The sequence below is a fragment of the Ictidomys tridecemlineatus genome, chromosome 8, assembly GCF_052094955.1.
Source record: "Ictidomys tridecemlineatus isolate mIctTri1 chromosome 8, mIctTri1.hap1, whole genome shotgun sequence".
NCBI lineage: Eukaryota > Metazoa > Chordata > Mammalia > Rodentia > Sciuridae > Ictidomys > Ictidomys tridecemlineatus.
This window is the reverse complement of record NC_135484.1, coordinates 95251125-95278174: the sequence shown is the minus strand read 5'-3', so window position 1 is coordinate 95278174 and position 27050 is coordinate 95251125. Positions and strand designations below refer to the sequence as shown.

Sequence of the window (27050 nt, the reverse complement as noted above, 5' to 3'; positions counted from 1 at the left end):
TTTAGATTACCAAAGCATTGCTATAATATGTGTCAAAATAATTTGTTTGTTTTAGAATCAAGTGAAACAGTTTTATAAGGTTGCACACTGTTAGGCTGCAAATAATCACCAGCATATTCTTAGAAAGACTCCATGTGTCCAAAGCATTATAAAATGCTTTTACATCGATTACTTAATAAGTGGCCAATGCTTTTAATATGCAGTGAGTGATTTCTATCACTTGTGTTAGAATCCCTTAAGATAACCTTTGGAAATACAGATTGTTCAGGTCCCACTCTCAGACATAAAAAATTAGATTTTATTTGCATTTCTCTGTGTAGTTTTTATCCTAAAGTTTGAAAGTCATTGACCAGATACTTCTGTTGAGGAAGCCAGAAACTTGTTAGCATAGCAGCCATAACAAGATGTGAACTTGGAACTGAGTTTTTGGCCAACTAAATTACTAGGGATTCTTCTTGTGAATTTCCAGGTCTTAGCATTCATCACTTGTATAATTGACTTTTATTAGCATAAATGCAGGACTTTATATTTTTTTTATTTCTGTTAGATAATATCTTATTTCAATGCATTTTTATTATATTTGTTTCTAATTCATACTTTCACTCAAGAATAACAGTGATTAAGCTTATCTGTAGTAGATATGTTCCAAGAGCTGCAGTGGGTACCTGAAACTACAAATAGTAGTGAACCCTGTGTATACTATTTTTTCCTATACATATGTATTTGTGATGAAGTTCGGTATACAAATTAGGCACAGTTATCAATAATAAGTACAACAGTATGCCATAAATAAAGCTATGTACATGTGGTCTTTCGCAAAATATCTTATTGCCCTGTACTTGCCCTTCTTATGATGTGAGATTACTCAGTGCCTATGTGATGAAAGGAAGCAAGATGATTGATATAAGCCTTATGATGTAGCATTAGGGTACTATTACAAGAAGGATTATGTTGGCTGATCCTGTGTCAGTGAGCCATTCTGACATCAATAGTTGAATGTCAGGAGCAGATGGTGTCAATGCTTAGAGATCCTTGATAATTGAAGTCCCCCCCACCCCTGAAATGTTTTAGAAGATCATTGTAATTGGAAATTGTTGTCTTTTTTTAACTTAACAAGTGTTGCTACAGAGGTTGTGATCCTTTAGTGATCAGGAGATGATTGTAATGCTAAATTTTAACTGAGGATTGTATTCTGTAATTTGTTCCCAATGTTTGTGGGATTGGAAATACTTTTAGCAAATTTTGGTAACATCCACATTGCTGATTCTTCCTCTATAGTTAAAAAGTTCTTCCAGTTCTTCACTTAATACTTCTTGATGGCTTTCGGTATGTTTTTCCACTTCTTCATCAAGTATGTCAAAAAATCCTCCATTTGTCTTGCTGCATAAATGATTTTCCTTGTCTTTTGGTTCCTGGGAAACCTTTAAAATCATCACAACTTTACTCCTTAAGTTCTTCCAACAGGCATTTACATTTTCTGATCTTAGTTTATTCACTTAAACTTTGATGAATTTTATGGCATCAGCAATAGTGAATCATTTCCAACACTGTATTATGTCCAGATTAGGGTCTACATCAATTGCTGATTAAATGCAACCAAATACCAGATGGATGTATGTGGCTTTGGCATATCAAATGATGCCTAGGTCAAGGGAAGCAGCGAAGTAACATTTGAAGGTAAAAATACAACCTCACTGTTTTTGTTTTCATAGCAAACAGATTCAGGATGTTGAGGTGCATTGTTACTAATGCAACTATTATTAGTAACAACACTTTCTCTTCTAAGTATTTTTCCATTTTGTGAATGAAGTGATGGTGGAACCATTCCATAAATAAGATGGGTGTCACAAATGCTTTTTGATTATGTTGGCAGAAGATGGGCAAGAGAATTTTTGTTTTTGAGAGCACATGGGATCTTCACTCTGTTCACTATACCTAACTTCATTATATGCCCTATAATGGTGCTGTTACTGGAGTCCTAGGCCAGAGGCCCAACTCTGCAGGTCCCAGCAAATCAGGTCCTGCCATTCACCCCCAAAAACAAACAAAAGCAATGGTAAAAATCAGGAACTTCAATCATATGGCCATATTAGGGAGACGATATAGCTCAACCATCTTGGTCCTGTCTTTGAGGGTACTGACATGAACTTTAGGTTTAAATAAAGGAGGAAATGGAGCAGGGAGTGAGAGGTATACATAATTAAGCAATCTTGGTCAAACTGTGGTCTGGTTGATTGTTATCTCAGTTCTGATTCTGTGAGGTAGCTCTGGAGAAGTCAGAAGTCCTTTTTACTTGAGGGGACAATTCCCATATTTTATTTGCAGGATATTGTCAGACTTGTGATCCTGGAAAGGTATAATTTGGTTCCTGTGAGATGATTCTCCTACTTAGGTGGGTAATCTCTTCATGGGGTGATCTGCCTGGAAAGAGGCTTCACTGTTCCTGGAAGGTACAGGGTAATAACTAAAATTTTCTTTGTCTACTCCAGGGGTCTGGAATAGGACACTATAGAAGCTGGCAATTCACTTGTCCCTGCAAATCTTGGAAATACCTTAGTTACTCTTGTCTTGGTGTCTTTAGCCTCAAAGTTGGTAGATTACTAGCTTTGGATGAATACTCCTTAAGTGATTAACTTGCCTGTGTGCAGAGTTGAGCAGGAATCTGACCAAAAGTTTTAGGCAAAAGGGACATGTACAAAATGAAATCAGAAATGCCAAACCTTTATCCTTCTTTTAGTTAATCATCAGGCATCAGGAGGCCCAAATTAAGAATTGGTGCTCTTATCAAAAATGGCATTGAAATTTGTTATATTGCTACATAGTACAAGTTAATCTGTCCTTCTATGTTTTATGCCCTCATGCCTCCTTTGCACTTTTATGAGGATCTTTTGAGCACCTTCTTCCAGAAGAGTGGTTTCTTTGCAATTTTGAAAATTTGCAAATTTGAAAATTTGCTTTGGATGGCATCCCTTCTCTTTAATCAACTTTTTCAGCTCTGCAGGAGGTGTGATAACAACAGCTTTTTCCACTGATTCAACCTCTCCAGTAATTATGTTTTTTGTTCCAACCCTATTCCTGAATCTGTGTAATCTGTTACTTTGCAGTAAATGGCTTGATGTCACACATTTTAAGGGAGCCTTGCTAAAGTCTTTGTATAGACTTAAATCTTTCTGGAGCTCCTAGATCACATTTTCTGTCTAAGTATTCTACCCACAAATTTAATGCTTTTTCCATCTTAACTATGCACTTGTCACATCATGCATCCAACTTTTGCAACTTGAGGTGGATAGAATTAGCATGAATTTCTTTGTCCTCCCTCACCTTTTCATGGATAAAAAATTTATTCTTACCACAGATCTTAGTCACCTCAGCATTATATTTTTTTTCCTTAATTAGTTGAGACATTTCACCTTTTTGGCATACCCAAATTGCCAGCAACAATACTCTTGTGCTTTGAGGCCATTATGAAGTTAAAAAATTAGTTATTTGAATAGAAGCATTGCAGTACCACGACAGCTAGTAAGTGGTTAATGGATACACTGAGCATGAGTGTAATGGGTAAGTAGCATATACAGCATGGATACACTGAGCATGAGGGATGATGTGGGAAGAAACAAGATTTCATTACACTATTATGAATGGTGTGTAGTATAAAACTTTTGAATTGCTTTTTCTGTAATTTTAATTTAATACATTTGGACTGGGTTTGACCTTTTATAAATGAAACCACAGAAAACGAAACCTCAGGTAATAGTGGATTCCTGTTCTATACTTAGCAAACACTTGACTCATATTTTTTTGGGACAGATTCACTTATTCCCCCTTTAAAAAATAAACCTGATTTTTTTTTTTTTAGCACCTTTTCAGGCTCACAGCAAAATTCAGCAGAAAGTACAGAGTTCCTGTATATCCTATGCCATTACACATGTATAATATCCCCCACTATCAACATCCCATATCAATGTTATATATCAATTGTTACAATTGACAAACCTGCATTGACATATCATATCACCCAAAGCCCATAGTTTATATTAGGACTTGCTCTTGGTGTGGTATATTTTATGGAATTGGACAACTTTATAATGCCATATGTCTACCATTGTGGAGAAGAGTGTCACTCTTTAAAAATCCTCTGTGCTCTGCCTATTCATCCCTCCTTCCCCTTACTCCCTGGCAACTACATCTTTTAACTAACTTCATAGTTTTGCATTTTACAAAATGTCATATAGTTGAAGTCTATATGTCACTGGAGGGCTACATACTTTGAAACTGTTTTCTATCACTTGGCAAAATGTATTTAAATCTCCTCCCTGTCTTCATGTCTTGATAGCTCATTTCTTTTTATCACTGAATAATATTCCATTGTCTGATGTACCATAGACTATTTATCCATTCATATACTGAAGGAAGTCTTAGTTGCTTCTAAGGTTTGGCAGTTATAAATAAAGCTGTTATAAAGCTGTGTGTGTACACACACACACACACACATTTTTTCTAATATTCACTGTGAGGAACTAATAGAGCTTCTGGAGGTGAAGTTCACAAAAGTGTGAGAACCCCTTGACTTGGCCAACACTGAGGCTCCAGCCATTTACCTATAACAGTTAGGCTTTCCTGTTGGCTCTGCTTCCTCTGGAGGTCCTGCTCATGGGTTTCTGCTTCAGTCAGTTGTGATTCTGTTTTCACCTCTCTAGTTTGGGGGAATCACAATTTTATGTGGAAGACAGAAACAAAGTAGGTGTTTATATCAACAGGTTCTCCAAGCAATAGTCTGTTTCTTGTAGTGAACATAGCTTCAAAAGACCTTTCTATGGCCATTAGTACTTCAAAGATTAACAATCTTCATTTTTTTTTGGCTTTGTTCTTTCTGACCTTTCATATAGGTCTAGTTATTATTTCAAATATACTTTGGGTAATTTTTTGTAGTCTGTCTCCTTTTTCTAATGCCCTTTCATCATTCTGTGATTAAACAACAATACCCCTTATACCCTCATTTCTTTCTCATTGGGGTGCCTTGTAATCTTATCAGATACTTCAAGAATAATAGTTTGCATGTTTTGAGGGCTTACTATGTTTATGCCAAGAGCATAAAATAGTTTATATTGCATTCTTATGGTAGATATGTGAGATGGATATTATTATTTCCCTCACTTGAGCAAACTATGAAGCTAAGTCAGTAAGAAGATATTTGTCTAAATACCCAATTAGTAAGTGGTGAACTGAGTTTTAGATTCAGGCTGTGCAGTTCCACACTCTTAACCATGTATTATAAGGTTTCTCAAATGTTTCTTTGCACTAAATATTTGTTTTCTTCAGAATGGAGATATACTGTAAATTTTTAAAATTGCATTGTTTGTAGGGGTCCATGTCATTATAATGGATATTTTTGAGAAATACATTTGTGTTTGCCATCCTGGCTGTTTTCCATATTTTTTCATCAACTGGTTTCCTGTTGATTTCATTAAAAACAAGCTGTTTCTAATTAACTTACAAATCCATCATCTTTATGATTAAAAAAAAATCAGACTTTCCTGTATTTATTTTTCAAGTTAAGTATTTTACTTACCATTGGAGTTTCTTATTAGGATATTTAAAATTTACTAGGTTTTGGCCCAAAATATTAGCTTTTAATTATAATCCTTGTGTTCTTATTTATTCAAGTATTTCTAATAGTTTATCTTTTTGTCTTAAGCAATATAGAGATGACATACTACAAGTTGTCTTTCTGTGCAATAGTTTCCTATTTGTCTATTTCATTTTCTTCCACAATTCCTCTAAATTTGTATTCTCTTCACAGGAAATAGGCATAGAATTTATTGAAATGGTATAAGAGCTTCATATTTCTTAGGTTTTATATTTTATTTTTTGTTTACATTGTCTGTTCCCCCCCCTTTTTTAAAAGAACTGCAACTTTTTAAAAAATATATTTATTTTTCTAGTTGTAGGTGGACACAATGTTTATTTCATTTTCATGTGGTGCTATGGATCTAACCCCGGTGCCTCATGTGTGCTAGGCAAGTGCTCTACCACTGAGCCACAACCGCAGCCCATCTATTTCCCTATTCTTATGTGCCTGTTATGTAACTTATGTAGACTAGAAAAATGAGATTATGTAAAGTTTTTTTAAGGCAAACTGTTAAAGCTACTTTATGATTATCTGTACTTACTAGCAAGTAGCAAAATTAAAGCTGTTTTCCTCATCATGTACATCTTAAACTGAAAATGCTGTAATATTCTATGTAGCTCTTGAGCCTGTAGCACCCTGATAACTGTACAGCTAAGTTGTCATTTAGATAAAGAGAGGAAAGCAGTTTCACTCATGGGCAATTAGCTTTTTTATTAATAAGCTGTTAGACAATTAAGAGGAGCTTAGGCAGTCTCTTGAGAGTGGTATTATACTAAGTCCCGGGTAAGTAACCTTGTTGGTGTGCTGGTTTGTTTTCTGTTGTCAGGGTGCCCATTTCGTCACAGTGATCCAGAGCTGCTGAAACAGAAGTTGCAGACTTACAAGATCTCTCCCGGAGGGATAAACCAGGTAAGTCAGATTCTGCTCTGCATCCTCAGTAATGAGACATCAGACAGATCATCTCAGGTTTATTTAATGTTCTTGTAGTAAGGCTATGTTCTGTTTGTCAGGCCTTACCCTAAGCACCCTATCTTTTAGATGAAATCAGCTAAAGCCTTGAGTCTTCTGGTTTAAACTCCTTGGAAATTCCAGTTCTTCTATCTGCAACTTTATATTTTTATTTTTCTTAGTTGTAAAGGAAGATGAATCCCTCACCCCTTTATTCCTTCTTAGTTTGTTTCACTATATCAACTGAGGACCACATTTAAAAATAATTAAAGAGTAATATTTTGAAGCTTGTTAATGAAACTGAAAATTAATGATAACATTTTATTTTGGGAAATTATTTCCCGAGCACACAATAATGTAGTGTGTACTGACTGAATGCTCTGATAGGCATCTTTGTTTAATCTATGCTTCTGATTGTAGTTCTGGGTCTAATAATTTTCTAAAATACTTTGTGAACAATTTAAATAAAAAGGAAATGCTCAAATTGTCAAAATAAGAGTACATCTTTTGGTAAGCCTGCCTTTTTAAAGAAATAAGTCTTTGACATTGCAAAACCTGTTATTTATAGTGTGCCTCTGAGTTGACTTGGATTTTTGAAGGAATTGCTTCCTTATCTTTGGAAGAACAATGTATGTTTTAGAGCTCTAACATCTAAATCATTATGCATCCCTAAATTTCTTTTGTGTCCAAAGTTCTGATTTAGTTAATTCAGCTTCAATCTTATAATGTGGGCTGTGCAGAGAAGAATAAGGTATAAATCCTGCTCCCAAAGAAAAAAGTCTGGAGGAAAATACAAGTCAGGTGTTACAAGAGAGTCTTGGGTAATGAAGGAGGGTTTCTAACCATCAAGTATTTCAAGTATTTCTAATAGTTTATCTTTTTGTCTTAAGCAATATAGAGATGACATACTACAAGTTGTATGGGAGGCAAGGATTACTTTCTGGAAGAGATGATCTTTGAGGCCTTGAAGTAATATTGGGAGTTATGAAGAGAGAATGCATGGATTAAAACAGAAAGCACATTGTTTTATTGGGGTTTCAAGTTTAGGATAATGGTGGCACCAGTGTAACATTGAAAGGGAGCTTAAAGGAAGAAGTTGTTTGGGAGATCAGTTTTAGAGGCGGAACTTTTTACATGGCAGATGGATTGTAGATTTGTAGCATATTCAAGAAGTTAGAACTAGAAATCAGATGACCTTTCTGGTTAAAATTGTGGAATTGTGAGACTAGAAAGAACATTGGAAAGCCATTTTTCTTTTATGGAGCTCTAGGATGTGACATGCCACATGCCATTGTGCATCCCTAGTAAATCTGTAGTAAAAACTGAAATTGAAGCCAGCCCTTCTGATTTCAAGATATTTTCCCTTAAAAACACTCTACTTTAGAGCTGATTATCATGATAATTATCATGTGGGAAAGAAGAGGTAGGGAGTCAAAAAACATGTCTCAGAATGGAATCTTGGGTAATGCTTTTATCAGGTATTAAAAGGAAGTGATATTAGTCAAGACCAAACAAGAATGGAAGGAGAGAGGGGAAATATATATAAGAAGAAAGTAGGTCCAAAAAGTCCTTTGTAGTAGAGAGACTGTTTAAGGTGAAGACTGCATGTGCTGAGTGGGTTACTCAACTATGACTTTGGTAAAAGGTGTCAATATAACGGTGGAAATCAAAAGCCAGAACACACGTATCTAAAAGATGAATGAATAAAAAACAGTGCATGTGATACTTTCAGAAAATGTACTCATAAAAGGGGCGTCAGAATGGTATTAGCTTATTTATCATGGAATGGTGTATTTGTTTGTGAGTTTAAGACTGAAGGAGAATGGCATTTGCAGGTAAATGGGTGGAGTTAGAGAAGATAATGCCAAAGTTAGCCAATCCCCCAAACCAAATGTCAAATGTTTTCTCTGATATAAGGAGGCTGATTCATAGTGGGGTAGGGAGAGGGAGTGTGGGAGGAATAGATGCACTCTAAAGAGGGGCAGAGGGGTGGGAGGAAAAGGGAGGGGGCATGGAGTTAGAAATGATGGTGGAATGTGATGGATACTATTATCCGAAGTACAGGTATGAAGACATGAATTGGTGTGAATATACTTTGTATACAACAGAGATATGAAAAACTGTGCTGCATGTGTGTAATAAGAATTGTAATGCATTCCATTGTCATATATAAATAAAAGACTGAAGGAAAGGGGTTGGAGGTGTAACTCAGTGGTAGAGTATTTGCCTAGCATGCATGAAACCCTGGTTTCCCAGAACTGCAAACAAGTAAAAATAATGTGGACTGAAGGAGACCTGAGCCTGTTTGTAGAAAGAAAAAATTAGAGAGTGGGCTTGGTGAGCATATAAAGCCTTTTTATAAGTCATGAAGAAATCACCTTAAAAATAGACTATTAACATATCTATATTAATCTGTTAAGATTAATGTTTATATTAATAGTAGTAACTAGGTTTTGTATGCTCTTTGCTTATGACTCCAGTGTATCTCTTTCTACTTGCCCTCGATGTATATCCCTTACTTTGATGAAGCTGGTGAATAATTTCCACATCATCCTTTGGACCTGCATTGTAACCTTTTATCTGAGATGAACGCAGATCTGTGCATGTGGGCAAACTGTAAATAATATTTAGCTTTTATGTGATATTTTTATTGAGTAGACTGTAGTAGAGTGAAGCAGCTGTTGGACTGTATTTCAGAGGGCAGAGAGTTGATGAATAAAAAATCCATGTAAAACATTTGATAAATGTTTAGTTATAGGTTGACATGAGTATAGATTAGATCTTGAAAACTTCAAGTGCATATTAAAATATTGAATGCAGCTCAGGAAAAATACCATTAAAATATGTGAGGTAAAACTCAATGTAGCTTTTATTTCAGAAAAATAAAAACTATTTGAAAAATAAGCCTCAAATTATAAGACACACCTTGATGTTTTAAGTCAGAATTTTGATCAAAAGGGAGATCGTTGTGATTTAGCCTTTCCCACTTTTTTTTTAAAAAAGCATGCTTCTAGGATCACATTTCATTTTCCTTGTGATTAGCTTTAATATTGTTAAATCACTGTAAAAGTCACTGAAAATTAATGAGCTCAGTATAGCTTAATAGCAATTGAACAACACAATATGACCAAAGAAAATGGAGGTCCCTACATTTATTCCCTTCCCTCCCCTCAAATAGAAAAACATGGTGCTCAGTTCACCAAGACAAAAATTCTTCATTTTTAAACCCCAACAACATGGCTCCTAAATATTCAGTGTAAAAAAACAGTAAAAACTGAAAGGCTCATTAGACAAAAACATGATTATATTTGGAGATTTCAGCACTCCTTTCTCATTAGTTAATAGAACAAATGGAAAATCACTAAGGATATATAAATCTTGAACAACATTGTCAACTGAGTTGACTAGTTGATATCTATAAAACACTACCCAGCAACTGGAGAATGCACTTTTTAAAAATTGTATACCTGAGGGCTGGGATTGTGGCTCAGTGGTAGTGTACTTGCCTAGCATGCGTGAATCACTGGATTCAATTCTCGGCACCGCATACACATAAATCAAATAAAGGTCCATCAACAATTAAAAAATATTTTTAAAAATTGTATGGCTGGGGATGTGGCTCAAGCGGTAGCGCGCTTGCCTGGCGTGCGTGCGGCCCGGGTTCGATCCTCAGCACCACATACCAACAAAAGATGCTGTGTCCGCCAACTAGAAAATGAATATTGAAAATTCTCTCTCTCTCCCCTCTTTCTCCTCTCTCACTCTCTTAAAAAAAAAAAAAATTCCTGAAATAGTATCCCAGATGATCATAATCAAGGTCTTTAAAAATCTATTACAGGGCTAGGGTTGTGGCTCAGCGGTAGAGCGCTTGCCTAGCATGTGTGAGGCCCCGGGTTCGACCCTCAACACTACATAAAAATAAATAAATAAAATAAAGGTATTGTGTTTAACTACAATTAAAATAAATATTAAAAAATCTAGTATAAACTTAAATGAATTGAACTTCTACAAAGTAGGTTCTGTAATTACGCAAGGGGGAAGAAGCAGAGCAGAAATTAAAGAAAAACTTTATTCATAAATGAGATTATCTCCAATAACAATTACTCAAAGAACCTACCAAAATGCTACTATACCTGAAAAATGGCATGATACTAAGTAAGTATACAAAGACTGATATTTCTTAAAACAAGCAACTGAAAATTAAGCATTTTTCAAAGTACCATATACACATGAACTGAAAAGACAAATTATATGTAACATTGTTATGCTGAAACACTGATGAAAATAGTCAAACAACAAAATTGGAGGCATGTACTACCTGACTTTGACTTAACTATAAAGCTACTGTAATTAAGATAGTAGAGAATTGGGAAATATAGAGATCAATTGGACATATAGACCCACATATTTACGGGTATCTGATTTTTTTAAACATAGGTGCCAGGGCAATTAAATGGAGGAAATGATGGCCTTTCCAAAAAATTGTTCTAGAAGAATTGGATGTCCACATGCAAAAACCAGCAGCCTACACAGTTGTTTCAGTAAGCTTTTTGAACGCTATGACCAAAAGACCTGACAAGAACACTTTTAGAGGAGCAAAAGTTTTATTTAGGTCTCACAATTTTAGAGGTCTTAGTCCATAGATGGCCGATTTCATTGCTCTGGGCCCTAAATGAGGCAGGGCATTATGATGGAAGAGTATAACAGAGGAAGGCAACTCAGGACATCACATCAGGAAGCAGACAGTGAGCTGTGCTCACCAAGAACAAAATCTATATCCCAAAGCACTCCCCCACCCACACCCCCAGTGACCCACCTCTTATAGTCAAGCCTCACCTGCCAACTGGTGCCACCCAGTTAATCCCTATTAGGGGATTAATGCACTGGGTTAAAGCTTTCTTAACCCAATCCTTTAACCTCTTTCTTGCATTGTTTTACACATGAGCTTTTGGAGGACACCTCATATCTAAACCATAACAATAGTTCTTGCTTTATATAAAAATTAATTTGAAATAGGTCCTAGACCTAACTATAAATTAAAACTTCTAGAAGAACACAAAAAATCTTTATGACTTTGGGTTTGGAATATTCCATGAATGGAAATGATGATGGATTAATCTTTATTGAAAAGTTAAAATTTTTACCCTAAAGAAGATGGTGTTAAGAGAATAAAATAGGCCACAGACTGGAAGAAGATATTTACAAATTATATATTTTGTAAAAAGACATTGAATATATGCAAAGAACTGTCAAAACTCAGTAATCAGAAAAAAGTTTTTAAAATGTGCAAAACAATTGAATAGGTATTACACCAAAGAAAATATGTGAATGGTAAACACATGACAAAACTCTTTAATGAAGGTTTATTATAGTTGGTCTAATAAAAAGTTTGACAGTACCAAGTAAAAACAGAATAAAGATGTATTGCTCAGTCTCATACCTTGCTAGAAGAAATGCAAGTGATAGTGCCACCTTGAAGGTGTTTGGCAGCTTCTTCTGAAGTTAAACTTACACGTGTAACAACCCACACAAAAACCTATACATAAATGTGTATATTTTGTTCATAATTGCTTAAAACTTAAAACAACCCAAATGTCCTTCAGCTTGTGATTGGATAAACAAATACGGTTTAGTCATACAATTGAATCCTATTCAACAAAAAGGGACATACTACTGCCATACCCAGCAACATTGACAGATCTCAGATGCATAGTGCTGAGGGAAGGAGTCAGACTGAAAGATCCCTGCTGTATGATTTCCTTTATATGGCATTCTGGAAGAGATGGATGTATAAATATAGAAAACATGGTTGCTGGGAGTTTGGGGAAGAGTTAGTTACAAAGGGACAGGGAAAAATAGTTTTTGGTTGATGGGAATCTCCCATCTTGATTGTGATGGTAATGTCATGACATTGTGTCAAGTTTTGCAGGGGTATTTAGTTTTTTAATGGAGGAAAAAAGGAGGTATTACAAATGAAACAAAATATTCATTGTGTATTCTAGCAATTCAATAGATTGTTAATAAAACAATTCCAAGAATAAGCATATAATTTAGAGTGATACAGACAATAGCCTATATAAGCAAAATAAAGTTATTGCCTTTTGTGTTAAGGAAGGAATGTGATATGGGAGCTGTTATTAATAAGTCATCCTATAGTGCAATTTTTTCCACTTCTACCTGCATTACTTTGACTAAAGGTTTAAAAAAAATGTTTCACATTATGTGTGAAGTATACATGGTCATGTGCCTGATGGATTGTTGGCAATAGCAGATAACTGCGAGGTAGATCCTTACATATGAGGTTTTGATCTTTATCTCTCTGTGCACCCAGCACAGTGTGTGATCCATGTTAGGAGCTGTGAAGGTTGGAAAATTTTACCTTGATTCTAGGGTAAGAACTTAGCTGCCAGTTTTACAGATGCTGGCAGAAGATGTGAAGATTCCAGTAATAACAATATTTGAATATTTTCTTGCACTAATTCCTTGCTCCTTGATTTTCAAAGAGCAACATGAGGACCAGCTACTACCTGCATGTGCAGTGGGTTGCACAGGTGTATTGATTATTAATTTGCTCTATGGTTTGGGACCTATTGTATATTAGCTCTATAGTTTTGAGCAGGCTTTTACCTTCTTCAAAACTTAGCTTTCTTATCTATAAAATAGGGATAATATTGTGGTGAGGATCAAGAGATACAGTGCAGGCCAAAAAAAAAAAAACCACAAAAAACTGTGGCTTTACATTATTTCCAATAATAGATCATGCACATTATGAATTATTATATAATAAGAAAAACTACCAAGAAGTAAAAAGCATTCAGAGATTAAAACAAAAGGTGTTAACTTCACTTTAGCATATATTACAGTATTAGTCTGTGTACTAATATTGTAAAACCTAGAGTCTAGGGAATCTGTATCTTTTATAATGGACAGTAAGCAAGCCTTTAATTCAGAGGAAAGCACTCTTCCAAGTCTATTATATAAACATCCGTGAAAATGTGATCTGGAACAGAGACCATTATTGCTTCTGATTGTGAAATGTTAGAAACTTGAGATTCCTGAGAAATTGTCTCTTAATAGTATGTAGCTGTTGACGAAAGCATATTTACATTTTTTATGAACACTTTAGTTTTTTTCCCTTAAAATATTGGTGTGCATTTTAATATCAATTTACTTTCATTAACTTTTTTTAAATTTTCCAATAGGTTAATAATCCTTTCAATTCTATGTTAATTTAGTCAATCATATCTATCAATACTATTTAGATTAGATGCCTGAATTTTCTAATTAAGATATTTATTTTGGTTTTCAGCTTTCCTTCTACTTTTCAGATTTTTTCATAGCTGCAGTTTTATGATGAAAATACTACATTTTGGATTTAGAAAATTCAAGACTATGTGCTTAAAATATTGAGAAAAATCTCTGGTGTAAAGCACATTTATTTCTCTGAAGAGATTTTTTTTTCTATTGTGAAAATATATACATGGAATTTTCAAATTGTGGTTTTATCACTAGTGCCCATAGCATTGTGTTTGTCCCATTTTACTAGGAGAATTGTTTGCCATACTAAATCATATATGGCATATATTCGATTCTAACAATTTAATCAACAAACAATTGTTGGTCATAGACTAATATTGTAATATATACCACAGTAAAGTTAACACCTTTTGTTTTAATCTCTGAATGCCTTTTACAGATTAGTAGTTTTTATTATTATATAATAGTTCATAGTGTACTTGATCTGTTACTGGAAAAAATAATTTGAAGGTATGGTACTTTATTTTAAAATTTTGGCCTACTCTGTTCCAAGCACTATATCTTTTTATCCTCAACACAATATTATCCCTATTTTATAGATGAGACCATGTAGCTAATGTACAGTAAGTCTAGGATTCACACCTGTGCCTGACACTGAATATCATTTACCTCCTTCTGCTATATTGTTCTGCTTCTTTATGGCATTTATTTTTAAATTCAGTTGAAATTCTTTTAGGTTTCTTCTTTCATGAAAAACCATTACTGTGAAGTGAGTAGTAATTTTATGTGCCTAAATTTAGGAATATGAATGTTGTATTATTTAAACATTGGAAAATATGAAAAAGATGAGACTAATTCACAAAATGTAAATTATAGGTAGTAACAGGGTTTTAAAAGATCTAGTTGCTTTTATTGCAGTGAATTTTACATAATTTAAAGTGTACAATTCAGTGCATTTAGTACATTCATAATGCTATATAATGAACATTGTTGAATTCAAAAATATTTTCAATACATCAAAAGAAAACCCAGTATCCATTAAACACTCAGTCCCCAGTTTCTAATAAGCAGTCATCTGCTTTAAATCTCTATGGATTTACCTATTTTGATATTCCCTGTAAGTATAATAATACACGATGTGGCCTTTAGTTTCTGTCGTGTTTGATAGTTTGTTTTCAAGGTTCACCCATGTTTTATAGCTTGCATCAATATCCTATTCTTTTCATTAACTGAATAGTTCTATATTTTATTTATCTATTCATCCATTGAAGGACATTGGATTGTCTTCTTTTGGCAACTGTGAATAGTGCTTCTGTAAACATTCATGTACAAGTATTTGAGAAACTGCTTTCAGTTCTCTTGAGTATATACCTAGGAATAGAATCCAATCATAAGGTAGTTCTTTGAGGAGTTGTCAAACTGTTTTCCACAGAGGCTGTACCTACACCATTTTACCTTCTCAGCAGCAGTGTACAAGGATCCCAATCTCTCCACATTCTCACCAACACTTATTTTCATTTTTAAAATATATATTTATGTATTAGTTTCTTAGGGCTGCTGTAACAAACTAGGTATCTTTAAAAATTGTCTCAATTCTGGAGGCTAGAATTGATATCAAGGTGTTGTCAGGGTTGGCTCCTTCTGAAGACCATGAAGTATCGTTGGATGAATTATTCCTACCTCTACCTTTATTTCCACATGGCATTCTCCCTGTATCTCTTCTCACCACTTTTTCTCTGTGTATTCTGTGTCCAGTTCAACACATCGCACTATCTTAATAGGTAGGAAATAATCTCTCATTGTGGTTTTGATTTGCATCTCTAGTGATTAATTATGTAGAACTTTTTATGTGCTTATTATCCATTTGTGTATTTTTTTTGAAGAAATGTCTATCGAATTTTTTTGCTCCTTTTTGAATTGAGTTGTTATGCTTAAGGGTCTCATAGAATATATTAAAAAACACTTATCAGATATCTGATTTTCAAATGTTTTTCTTTAGTATTAATGTTTTTTGATGGAAAATAGTTTTATTTTTATAAAGTTTAATATGTCATAAAAACTCATTGCTAATCTCAAGGTCATGAGGATTGGCATGTTTATTAGTGCATATTAATTATATGGAACAATGAGTTTTAGCGTGGCATATTTATATGTGCATGTAACTTAATTTTACTCAAAGTACTTCTACCTTGCCCTCCCACCCTCTCCCAAAGTCCCTTTCACAGTCTCCCTTCTACTTTCATGACATCTATTCCCCATTTCCTTCTAGCTTCCACGTGGAAGGAAGAAAATCAGATAATTGTCTTATTTTGCTTGACATGATACTCTAGTTCCATCTGTTTTCCTGCAAATGACATTGTTTCATTCTGTATGGCTGAATAAAACTCCATTGTGTATATATACCACATTATCTTTATGCATTCATTGGTTGACAGGTTGGTTCTATAGTTTGGCTGTTGAGAATTGTGCCTGTATCTCTAAAATATGCTGACTTTAATTCTTTCACTGTACCTGGATCATATGGTAATCCTATTTTTTAATTTTTTTGAGAAGCCTCAATACTGATTTCCATGGTAGCTAGAACAATTTTGATTCCTGTCGACAATGAATCCCTTCCCCCCAGCATTGATTGCTATTTGTATATTTGATTATAATTCTGAGATGGGAACTCAATGTAGTTTAGATTATGCCTATTGGCTAAAGATGAACATTTTTTATATAATTGATGGCCATTTGTACTTAATTTGAGAAATGTGTTTAGTTATATGCCCATGTACTGAAAGTGTTGCTTTTCTTGTTTTGTTTTTTTTTTTATGTATTGTGGATATTGTCTATCAGAAGAGTAGCTGGCAAAGATTTTATTCCATTTTCTGTGTTGTCTCTTTACACTGTTAATTGTTAGCTGTGCTATCCAGAACTTTCTAATTTGATGCCATCCCATTTACCAATTCTTGGTTTTATTTCCTGAGCTATAGGAGTTCTATTCTGGAAGTCATTGCTTGTGGTTGCATATTGAGTGTTGACCTCTGTTTTCTTCGAGCAATAGCAAGGTTCTGGTCTTATATCTAGGTCTTTAATCCACTTTGAATTGACTTTCTATAGGTAAGTGGGGGAGAATCTAGTTTCATTCTTCCATATATGGATATCCAGTCCTCACCCCACCCCACCCCTGCCCCATGATGTTTTTGCCAACTTTGTAAAGAATAAGATGATTGTAGCTGTATGGTTTTGTCTTCTTTTTTCCCCCCCCTATTCATCTGATCTTTGTTTTTGTGCCAGTACTGTTATTTTTGTTACTATGGCTTTGTAGTACAATTTGAAATTGGGTACTGTGATGCTTTTAGCATTGCTCTTTTTGCTAGGATTGCTTTAGCTATTCTGGGTCATTTGTTCTTCTATGTGAATATTAGGATTGCCTTTTCTAGTTTTGTTAAGAATATCATTGACATTTTGATGGGGATTGCATTGAACCTGTATATTGCTTTCAATAATATGCCCATTTTAACAATATTAATTCTGCCTATTCATGACTATGGGACTATTTCCATATGCTAGTGTGTTCTGTAATTTTAGAGTTCTTTCACCTTCTTGGTTAGATTTATTCCTGGCTATTTCATCTTGCTTTAATTTGTACAGAATTGTTTTCCTGAATTCTTTCTGATTTCATTATTGCTGTATAGCAAAGCTATTGATTTTGTGATCCTGCTACTTAGCTGAATTTGTTAATCAGCTTCAGAAATCTTCTAGTGTAGCTTTTAGGATTTCATAATAGTGGGGATCATATCATCTGCAAATGGGGATAATGGACTTGTTTACTATTTTAATCCCGTTTATTTATTTGCTTGAATGCTCTAGCTAAAATTTTAAGTACTACATTGAATACAAGTAATGAATGTGGACATCCTTATTCCTATCCGTGGAATGGAACAGTCTTGATCATGGTGTATGGTCTTTTTAATGAATTGAATTTAATTTGCAAGTATTTTACTAAAGGTTTTTGCCTTTATGTTCATTGGGATATTGGCTTTTATTTTCTTTGAAGTGTCTTTATACAGTTTGAGTCAGATTGACACTGGCTTCTTAAAATGAATTTGAAGTCTGCTGTTATTCTGATAGTTATAAAGACAAACCTATCTCCATAGGTTTGGATATGTTGCTTTCATCATGCAAAACTTTTTGTTCAATCTACATGTGGTTTCTTTAGTGTTTCTTGCTTTTGCCTTTTGAATTTCATGGAATAATGTGAGAAGTATTGGTGTTCAACAAAGATCAGAAAAATTCAGCTGTGAATCCATCTGGTCCATGACTTGGGTTGGGGGGTGGCTTTTGATTACTGTTTCAATCTTATTGCTTCTTTTTGGTCTGTATGAGTTTTCTATATCCTCTTGGCTCAATTTTGATGAGTCATGTTTTCTTGAAATTTATCCATTTCTCCTAGGTTTTCCAACTTATTGGGATATAAATTTCAAAATAGTTCCTGATGATCCTCTGGATTTCAGTGGTATCTCTTGTAATATCCGTTTTTCATCTCTAACTTTGTTAATTTTTGCTAAGGGTTTATCAATTTTGTTTGTATTTACAAATAACCAAATTTTTCATTGGCCTTTGTATTGTTTTTATTATCTATTTCGTTGATTTTTTTTTCCTTATTGGTTGTTCAAAACATTACAAAGCTCTTGACATATCATATTTCATACATTAGATTCAAGTGGGTTATGAACTCCCATTTTTACCCCAAATACAGATTCCAGAATCACATCGGTTACACATCCACATTTTTACATAATGCAATATTAGTGACTGTTGTATTCTGCTACCTTTCCTATCCTCAACTATCCCCCCTCCCCTCCCCTCCCACCTTCTCTCTCTACCCCATCTCCTGTAATTCATTTCTCTCCTTATTTTCTCATTCCCCTCACAACCTCTTATATGTAATTTTGTATAACAATGAGGGTCTACTTCCATTTCCATGCAATATCCCTTCTCTCTCCCTTTCTCTCCCCCCACTTGTCTCTGTTTAATGTTAATCTTTTCCTCCTGCTCTTCCTCCCTGCTCTGTTCTTAGTTGCTCTCATTATATCAAAGAAGACATTTGGCATTTGTTTTTTAGGGATTGGCTAGCTTCACTTAGCATAATCTGCTCTAGTGCCATCCATTTCCCTGCAGATTCCATGATTTTGTCACTTTTTAGTGCTGCATAATACTCCATGGTGTACAAATGCCACATTTTTTATATCTATTGAAGGGCATCTGGATTGGTTCCACACTCTAGCTATTGTGAATTGTGCTGCTATGAACATCGATGTGGCAGTATCCTTGTAGTACACTCTTTTAAGGTCTTCAGGGAATAGTCTGAGAAGGGCAATAGCTGGGTCAAATGGTGGTTCCATTCCCAGCTTTCCCAGGAACCTCCATACTGCTTTCCAAATTGGCTGCACCAATTTGCAGTCCCACCAGCAATGTACAAGAGTACCCTTTTCCCCACATCCTCGCCAGCACTTGTTCTTTGACTTCAGAATGGCTGCCAATCTTACTGGAGTGAGATGGTATCTTAGGGTGGTTTTGATTTGCATTTCTCTGACTGCTAGAGATGGTGAGCATTTTTTCATGTACTTGTTGATTGATTGTATATCCTCCTCTGAGAAGTGTCTGTTCAGGTCCTTGGCCCATTTGTTGATTCTTGTTATTAACTCTTGTACTATGGGTGTCCTATTAAGGAATTTGGAGCCCGACCCAATAGGTAGATCGGAGCCAACTTTTTCTTCTATCAGATGCAGAGTCTCTGATTTGATATCAAGCTCCTTGATCCAGTTTGAGTTAACTTTTGTGCATGGCGAGAGGAGGGGATTCAATATCATTTTGTTGCATATGGATTTCCAGTTTTCCCAAAACCATTTGTTGAAGATGCTATTCTTCCTCCATTGCATGCTTTTAGCCCCTTTATCAAATATAAGAGAGTTGTAACTTTGTGGATTAGTCTCTGTGTCCTCTATTCTATACCATTGGTCCACCCACCTGTTTTGGTACCAGTACCATGCTGTTTTTGTTACTATTGCTCTGTAATATAGTTTGAAATCTGGTATCGCTATACCACCTGATTCACACTTCCTGCTTAGAATTGCTTTTGCTATTCTGGGTCTTTTATTTTTCCATATGAATTTCATGATTGCTTTATCTTTCTACAAGAAATGCTGTTGGGATTTTGATTGGCATTGCATTAAACCTATAGAGAACTTTTGGTAATATCGCCATTTTGATGATGTTAGTTCTGTTTATCCATGTACAAGGTATATTTTTCCATCTTCTAAGATCTTCTTTTTCTCTTTAGGGTTCTGTAGTTTTCATTGTATAAATCTTTCATCTCTTTTGTTGGTTGATTCCCAAGTATTTTTTTTTTTGAGGATATTATGAATGGATTGTTTTTCCCCATTTCCGTTTCAGAAGTTTTGTCGCTGATATACAGAAATGCCTTTGATTTATGCGTGTTGATTTTATATCCTGCCACTTTGCTGAATTCATTTATTAGTTCTAGTAGTTTTTTTGTAGACCCTTTGGGTCTTCTAGGTATAGAATCATGTCTTCTGCAAATAGTGATAATTTAAGTTCTTCTTTAACTATTTTTATGCCTTTAATTTCTTTCGTCTAATTGCTCTAGCCAGTGTTTCGAGAACTATATTGAATAGAAGTGGTGATAGAGGGCATCCCTGTCTTGTTCCAGATTTTAGAGGGAATGCCAGCCTGAGGCTTAGCATATATAGCTTTTACAATGTTGAGGTAAGTTCCTGTTATCCCTAGTTTTTCTAATGTTTTGAACATAAAGGGATGCTGTACTTTGTCGAATGCTTTTTCTGCGTCTATCGAGATGATCATATGGTTCTTTAAGTCTATTGATGTGGTGAATAACATTTATTGTTTTCCATATATTGAACCATCCTTGCATCCCAGGGATGAATCCCACTTGATCATGGTGCACAATTTTTTTGATGTGCCTTTGTATCCGATTCACCAGAATTTTATTGAGGATTTTTGCATGTAGTTTGATTAGAGATATTGTTCTGTAGTTTTCTTTTTTGAGGTGTCTTTGTCTGGTTTCGGAATCAGGGTGAAGTTGGCCTCATAGAAAAAGAGAATGAATTTGCAAGAGCTCCCTATTTCCTGAAATAACTTGAAAAGTATTGGTATTCTTCTTTAAAGGTTTTGTAAAACTCCGCTGTATACACATCCAGTCCTGGGCTTTTCTTGGTTGGTAGTCTTTCGATTGCTTCTTGTATTTCATCCATTGACATTGGTCTGTTCAAATTGTGTGTATCCTCCTGACTCAGTCTGGGTAAATCACATGATGTAAGAAATTTATCGATGTCTTCACTATCTTCTATTTTATTGGAATACAGGGTTTCAAAATACTTTCTAATTATCTTCTGTATTTCTGTAGCATCTGTTGTGCTATTGCCTCTTTCATCCCATGTTAGTAATTTGAGTTCTCTCTCTTCTTCTCTTTGTTAGCATGGCTAAAGGTCTGTCGATCTTATTTATTTTTTCAAAGAACCAACTTTTAGTTTTGTTAAGTTTTTCAATAGTTTTTTTTTGTTTCCATTTTGTTGATTTCCGCTCTGATTTTAATTATTTCTTGCCTTCTGCTACATTTGCTGTTGTTTTGCTCTTCCTTTTCTAGGGCTTTGAGATGAAGTGTGAGCTCATTTATTGGTTTTTCCTGTTTTTGAGGAATGACCTCCAGGCAATAAATTTCCCTCTTAAAACTGCTTTCATTGTGTCCGTATTTTCATCTATCTCTAAGAATTTTTTGATTTCCTCCTTTATGTCTTCTGTAACCCATTGATCATTCAATAACATATTGTTCATTTTTCAGGTGATGCAGGATTTTTCCTTCCTTCTCTTATCATTGATTTCCAGTTTCATTCCATTATGATCAGATAAAATGCATGGTATTATCTCCACCCCTTTATATTTACTGAGGGTTGCCCTATGGTATAATATATGGTCTATTTTTGAGAACGATCCATGTGCTGTTGACAAAAAAAAGTATATCCATTTGATGATGGTTGATATATTCTATATATGTCAGTTAAGTCTAGGTTATTGATTGTGATATTGAGTTCTATAGTTTCTTTATTCAACTTTTGTTGGAGTATCTGTCCAATGGTGAGAGGTGTGTTGAAGTCACTCATAATTATTGTGTTGTGGTCTATTTGATTTTTGAACTTGAGGAGTATTTGTTTTATGAATGTTGCAGCACCATTATTTGGTGCATAAATATTGATAATTGTTATGTCTTGTTGGTGAATGGTTTCTTTTAACAGTATATAATGTCCTTTCTTATCCCTTTTGATTAACTTAGTCTTGAAGTCGATTTTATTCAATATGAGGATGGCCACTCCTGCTTGCTTCCGAGGAGCGTGTGCATGATATATTTTTTCCCAACCTTTCACCTTCAGCCTGTGTATGTCTTTTCCAATCAGATGTCTCCTGGAGGCAGCATATTGTTGGATTTGTTTTTTTTAATCCAAGTTACCAGCCTATGTCGCTTTATTGGAGAGTTTAAGCCATTAACGTTTAGAGTTACTCTTGATATATGGTTTGTACTTCCAGCCGTGTTTGAGTATTTATCTTTTTTTTAAATTTAGTTTGTTTCTCCATGATTAGCTTTCCCCCCACCCTCTGTCTTTCCTGAGGCACTTCCCACTGATGGTTTTGGTTATTTTTTAATTTCTTCCTCGTGTAGTGTTTTGCTCAAGAGGCTTTGCAATGCTGGTTTTCTGGCTGCAAATTCTTTTAGCTTTTGTTTATCATGAAAGATTTTTATTTCATTGTCGTACCTGAAGCTTAATTTTGCTGGATACAGAATTCTTGTTTGGCATCCATTGTCTTTCAGTTTTTGAAATGCATTGTTCCAGGATCTTCTTGTTTTCAGCATCTGATGAAAAATCCATTGTTAACCTTATTGGTTTACCCCTGAATGTAATCTGCCTCCTTTCTCTTGTAGCTTTTAATATTTTCTTTGTTATGAAGATATCCAATATGCAGAACAGTGTGTCTTGGTGTTGGTCTACTGTAATTTTGTATGCTCCCTGTCCTGTATGCATCTACAATTTGTATATCAGTTTCCTTTTTTATTTCTGGAAAGTTAATTATTTCATTATAATTATTTCATTCAGCAGGTTGCTCATTCCCTTGGTTTCAACCTCTATACCTTTCTCTATCTCGATGACTCTTAAGTTGGTTTTTTTATGTTATCCCATATCTCTTGGATGTTTTTCTCGTGATTTTTTACCAGCCTTTCTCAGTTGGCTAGACTCTTTTCAAGATGATATATTTTGTCTTCATTATCTGTCGTTCTGGCTTCTACTTGCTCCACTCTGTTAGTAATACTCACTTGAGTTTTTAATTTGGTTTATAGTTTCCTTCATTTCTAGAATTATTGTTTGATTTTTTTATAATCTCTCACTTTTTGAATTTGGTGTCTCATATCCTCTTTAAGGTTCCATTCCATCTGTCTAAGGTATTCCTTGAGTTCTTTATTTGACCATTTTTCTGATGTCTCTAGGACCTCCTGAATATTTAGGGTGTCCTGCATTGTTTGTACTCCTTTACTTCCTTGCTTCTTCATGCTGCTCATGTTACTTCTTGTTCTGTTTGACTGCTGAGTTACTGTTTACTTCTGTAAATGTATTTGATGCTTGGGAGGAACGGTATTAGAAGGGAAGGGAAGAATTCACTAAAGATAATGAGAGTAAGCAGGTAGAATTCAAGGAAGGGGGGAAAAGAAATGAAAAGACAAAAGAAAAAAGAATAAGACTTCATTTATTAATTTTTTAAATTTTTAGAGTTTGATTGACTTCTCTTCCACTAGGTGGAGCTGTGTCCACCAGGCCAAGCTTCTCCTCTCAATAGGCGGGAACCAATCACTGTGCAGCAGCTCCTCCTCCCAGACTGGGCCGGTCTCCAATCCTGAGTGCCTAGGGCCTTCTCTTGTGTCTAGTCACTTCCCCACTTTTCCTCAAGCCAGGCCCCACTCACCACAATACTGGCTACATGCCAGGTCTGCTGCTCCCAGGAGCCCTGTTTTCATGAACGATTGGGCACACTCTCCCTGTTTGCCATTCCCTCAGACCCTAAGTTTGCAGAGCTTGAGGCTGAGAACCCTCAGCGAATTTTGCTTGCTTTCCGGTAGCCGGTGCAAGAGACCTCAGTTGTCAGCACTGGTGGGGAACGGTAGCCGGGAGTTCTGTGCCTCGGGTCCTGCGCCACTCCTGATTCCCTCTGTCTGGGTATCGCGCTCACGGAAGAGCTGGGAGGGGCCCTAAAGGTTTCTCTGCTGTTTGGAGAGGGAAGACTAGGGGTTTACACACCTGTCGCCGCTGGTTTCAATGAAGTTATCTCCTCCTCCGCATTCTGGTAATGTCAGTTCTCTGCCATGGTGGTATCCCATGCAAATGGCGACAGTTTGTTCCCTTTGCCGGGTGACCAGTGCAACAGGTGAGTCCTGACTGGCTCTCCCAAGCCCCGTTTCAATCCTGTGGTCACTGCCTATGAAGGCTCGGTTGGCATTTACCTCCGTAGGTTCAGAAGGGCTGACCAGTTGTTTCAGCAGGATTGTTTAGTGCTGAGTCACAGCAGTTTGTCTGCGAGAAGCAGGCAAATGGGAGCTTGAATTCCTATTTCTTTGATTTCATCCCTGATCTTTATTATTTTCCTTCTACTGGTTTTGGACTTGGTATGTTATGTTTCTAAGACCTTGAGATTTATCATTAGTTTGATATCTGATTTAAAAAATGTAGGTACTCATATCTATAAACTACTCTCTCCCTAGGTTTGGATATGTTGTTTTTATCATTCAAAAGTTTTTTGTTCAATCTCCATGTGGTTTCTGTAGTTTTTCTTGCTATGGATTTTTAGTTTCATTCCATTATGATCTGATAAGATATAAGGAATTAATTTCTAAGACTGGCTTCATGGCCCAATATAATCTATTTTGGAGAAAGATCCATGAGCAGCTAAAAATAAAGTGATTTTAGCTGTTGGATGAAATATTCAATAGGTCTCTATCAAATCCATTTGATATAGTTCAACTGTGTCATATCATTGTAGATTTTTTATTTTTTGGTCTGAGTGACCCATTAGATTGGCGTGTTAAAATCACCCACTATTATTGTATTGGAGCTTTTCTGTCCTTATATGTCAAATTGGTTGTATTGAAATTCAGGGAATAAATATTTACATTCATCGTATCTTCTTGATGGATGGTTCCCTTTACCAGTATGTAGTGACCTTTTTTGTTTTCCCTCATTTTGGCTTGAAATCTGCTTTGTTAGATAGGAAAATAGCTGCTACTTACTGTATTTAGGCTTCATTTGCATGGAATAGTATTTCCCATTCTTTCACTTTCAGTCTCTGCATGTCTTTGCCAGTGAGGTGTGATTCTTGCACACAACATGAAGTTGGGTCTCGTTTTTTAATGCAATCAGCCATTCTTGTTCTTCTGATTAAAAAATTAAGACCATTTTACATTTAGTCTTGTTATAGAGAGATGTTTAATTTGTTCCTAATTTTTATTTGCTTATCTACTCTTATGAGATTCCCCACACACACCCCTTTTAACTGTGTTCTACAGTGCTGACTTGTCATGATGGTCATGAATTCCTTTAGTTTCTGCTTATCTTCAAAGGTTTATATTCCTTAATTCTGAGTGATAGTTTCATTGGATATAATAATCCAGGTTGGTAAGTTATTTTCATTTAAAATTTGAAACATATCATTCCTCTTGGGCTTTAGGGCTTTCCTGGGAAGTCTGCTGTTATTCTGATAGGTTTGCCTTTATAAGTGACTGGATGCTTCTCTTTTACAGCCTTTAAAATTTTTCCTTTGTTCTGAATTTGTCATTTTAATTATTTTGTAGAAAAGTCACATCTATTTGGAGTTCTAAAAGTCTCTAGTACCTTCATGTTACCAAGATTAAGGAAATGTTCTATTATTTCCCTCAATAAATTTTCTGTGCCATTAGTCTATCTTTATTCCTTCCTTCTGAGTCTTAAATGTGATATTTCAATGTTGTTTCAAAGCTCTTATATAGTCTTCTCATAGTTGAGTTCCGTCCCCTTTTATTAAGTGCTGTAATTCATCTATCTTGCCTTTGAACCTTGGTATTCTTTCATCTTGATCTAATCTTTTTGTGAGCATCTCCAAAGAAATTTAAAACTTAGTTTATTGAATTTTTCATTTCCAAGTTTTCTCAATTCTTTTTCATAATCTCTATTTATTGAAGTCTTCCTCTCATTCCTTAGTTCTTCTTTTAATTCATTGAATATCTTGACAATCAACTTTTTGAATTTTTAACTGAATACTAGAGATTGAACTCAGTGGTGACATCCCCAGCCCTTATTTTTTAAATTTATTTTGCAATAGGGCCCAGATGGTTGAGGTTGGCTTTGAATTTCCAACCTCCTGCTTCATCCTCCTAAGCTGTTGGAATTATACTGTACCTGGCACTGTTTGAATTCTTTATCTATGGATTCAGTTATTTCAGAGTTATAAATTTTGAAGGTGTTTTATTATCTTTTTTTCTCATGCTTCCTGTGTGTCTATATTAAGATTTGAATATCTGTTGGGATATCTCTTATACTGTGTGAGAGTCTTTTTAGTGTGGTGCTTTTTCTTTACTATGTTCCCCATGTGTGTTCATGGTGATGTTTTCAATCCCTGGCACTACTTTGAAAGAAGAATAACCACCAGTAGGCAGTGAAAATTTGAAAGCAAACTTATACTAACATAATAAACACTTATTAAAAATGTTCTCTCAACTATAGTTAATAAGCAGAAGAAAAGTGAAGTAATACCAGATTGAAAAATTAAGCAAAGAAAAAATTGATACTAACTATAGAGGCAAGAGATGGAAAGAAAAAATGGAATGAAGACAATTAGAGTGTACAAAGAAAGAGTAAACCTAATCAATGGGCTAATTTTTAAAATATCACAAAATTATATAAAACTATGTGAAACAAATTATCAGGGGATTTGAAACAAACCAACAAGGAAGACAATATCAAAACTTTTAACATTGAAAATACTTAAATTTTCCAGTCATGGTGACTCATGCCCTATAATTCTAGCTGCTAGGGAGGCTGAGGCAGGAAGATCACAAGTTCAAGGCCAGTCCCAGCAATTTAGTAAGAACCCATCTCAAAAATGATCTCAGAGCACC

At 35.1% G+C, this 27050-nt stretch overlaps 1 protein-coding gene across 3 annotated transcripts in view; it reads left to right on the top strand.

The window, feature by feature from the left end:
• The window catches only part of Prim2 (DNA primase subunit 2), a 261225-nt gene that overhangs the window by 214534 nt on the left and 19641 nt on the right, over nt 1-27050 (top strand). For 2 of the 3 annotated variants that reach the window (XM_005318524.5, XM_040282880.2), the window contains one exon: nt 6456-6538. The exons of the other annotated variant lie outside the window; for it this stretch is intronic. In XM_005318524.5, coding sequence (XP_005318581.1) covers nt 6456-6538 — 83 coding nt within the window. The remainder of the gene's footprint in view (nt 1-6455; nt 6539-27050) is intronic. 3 annotated transcript variants of the gene reach the window in all.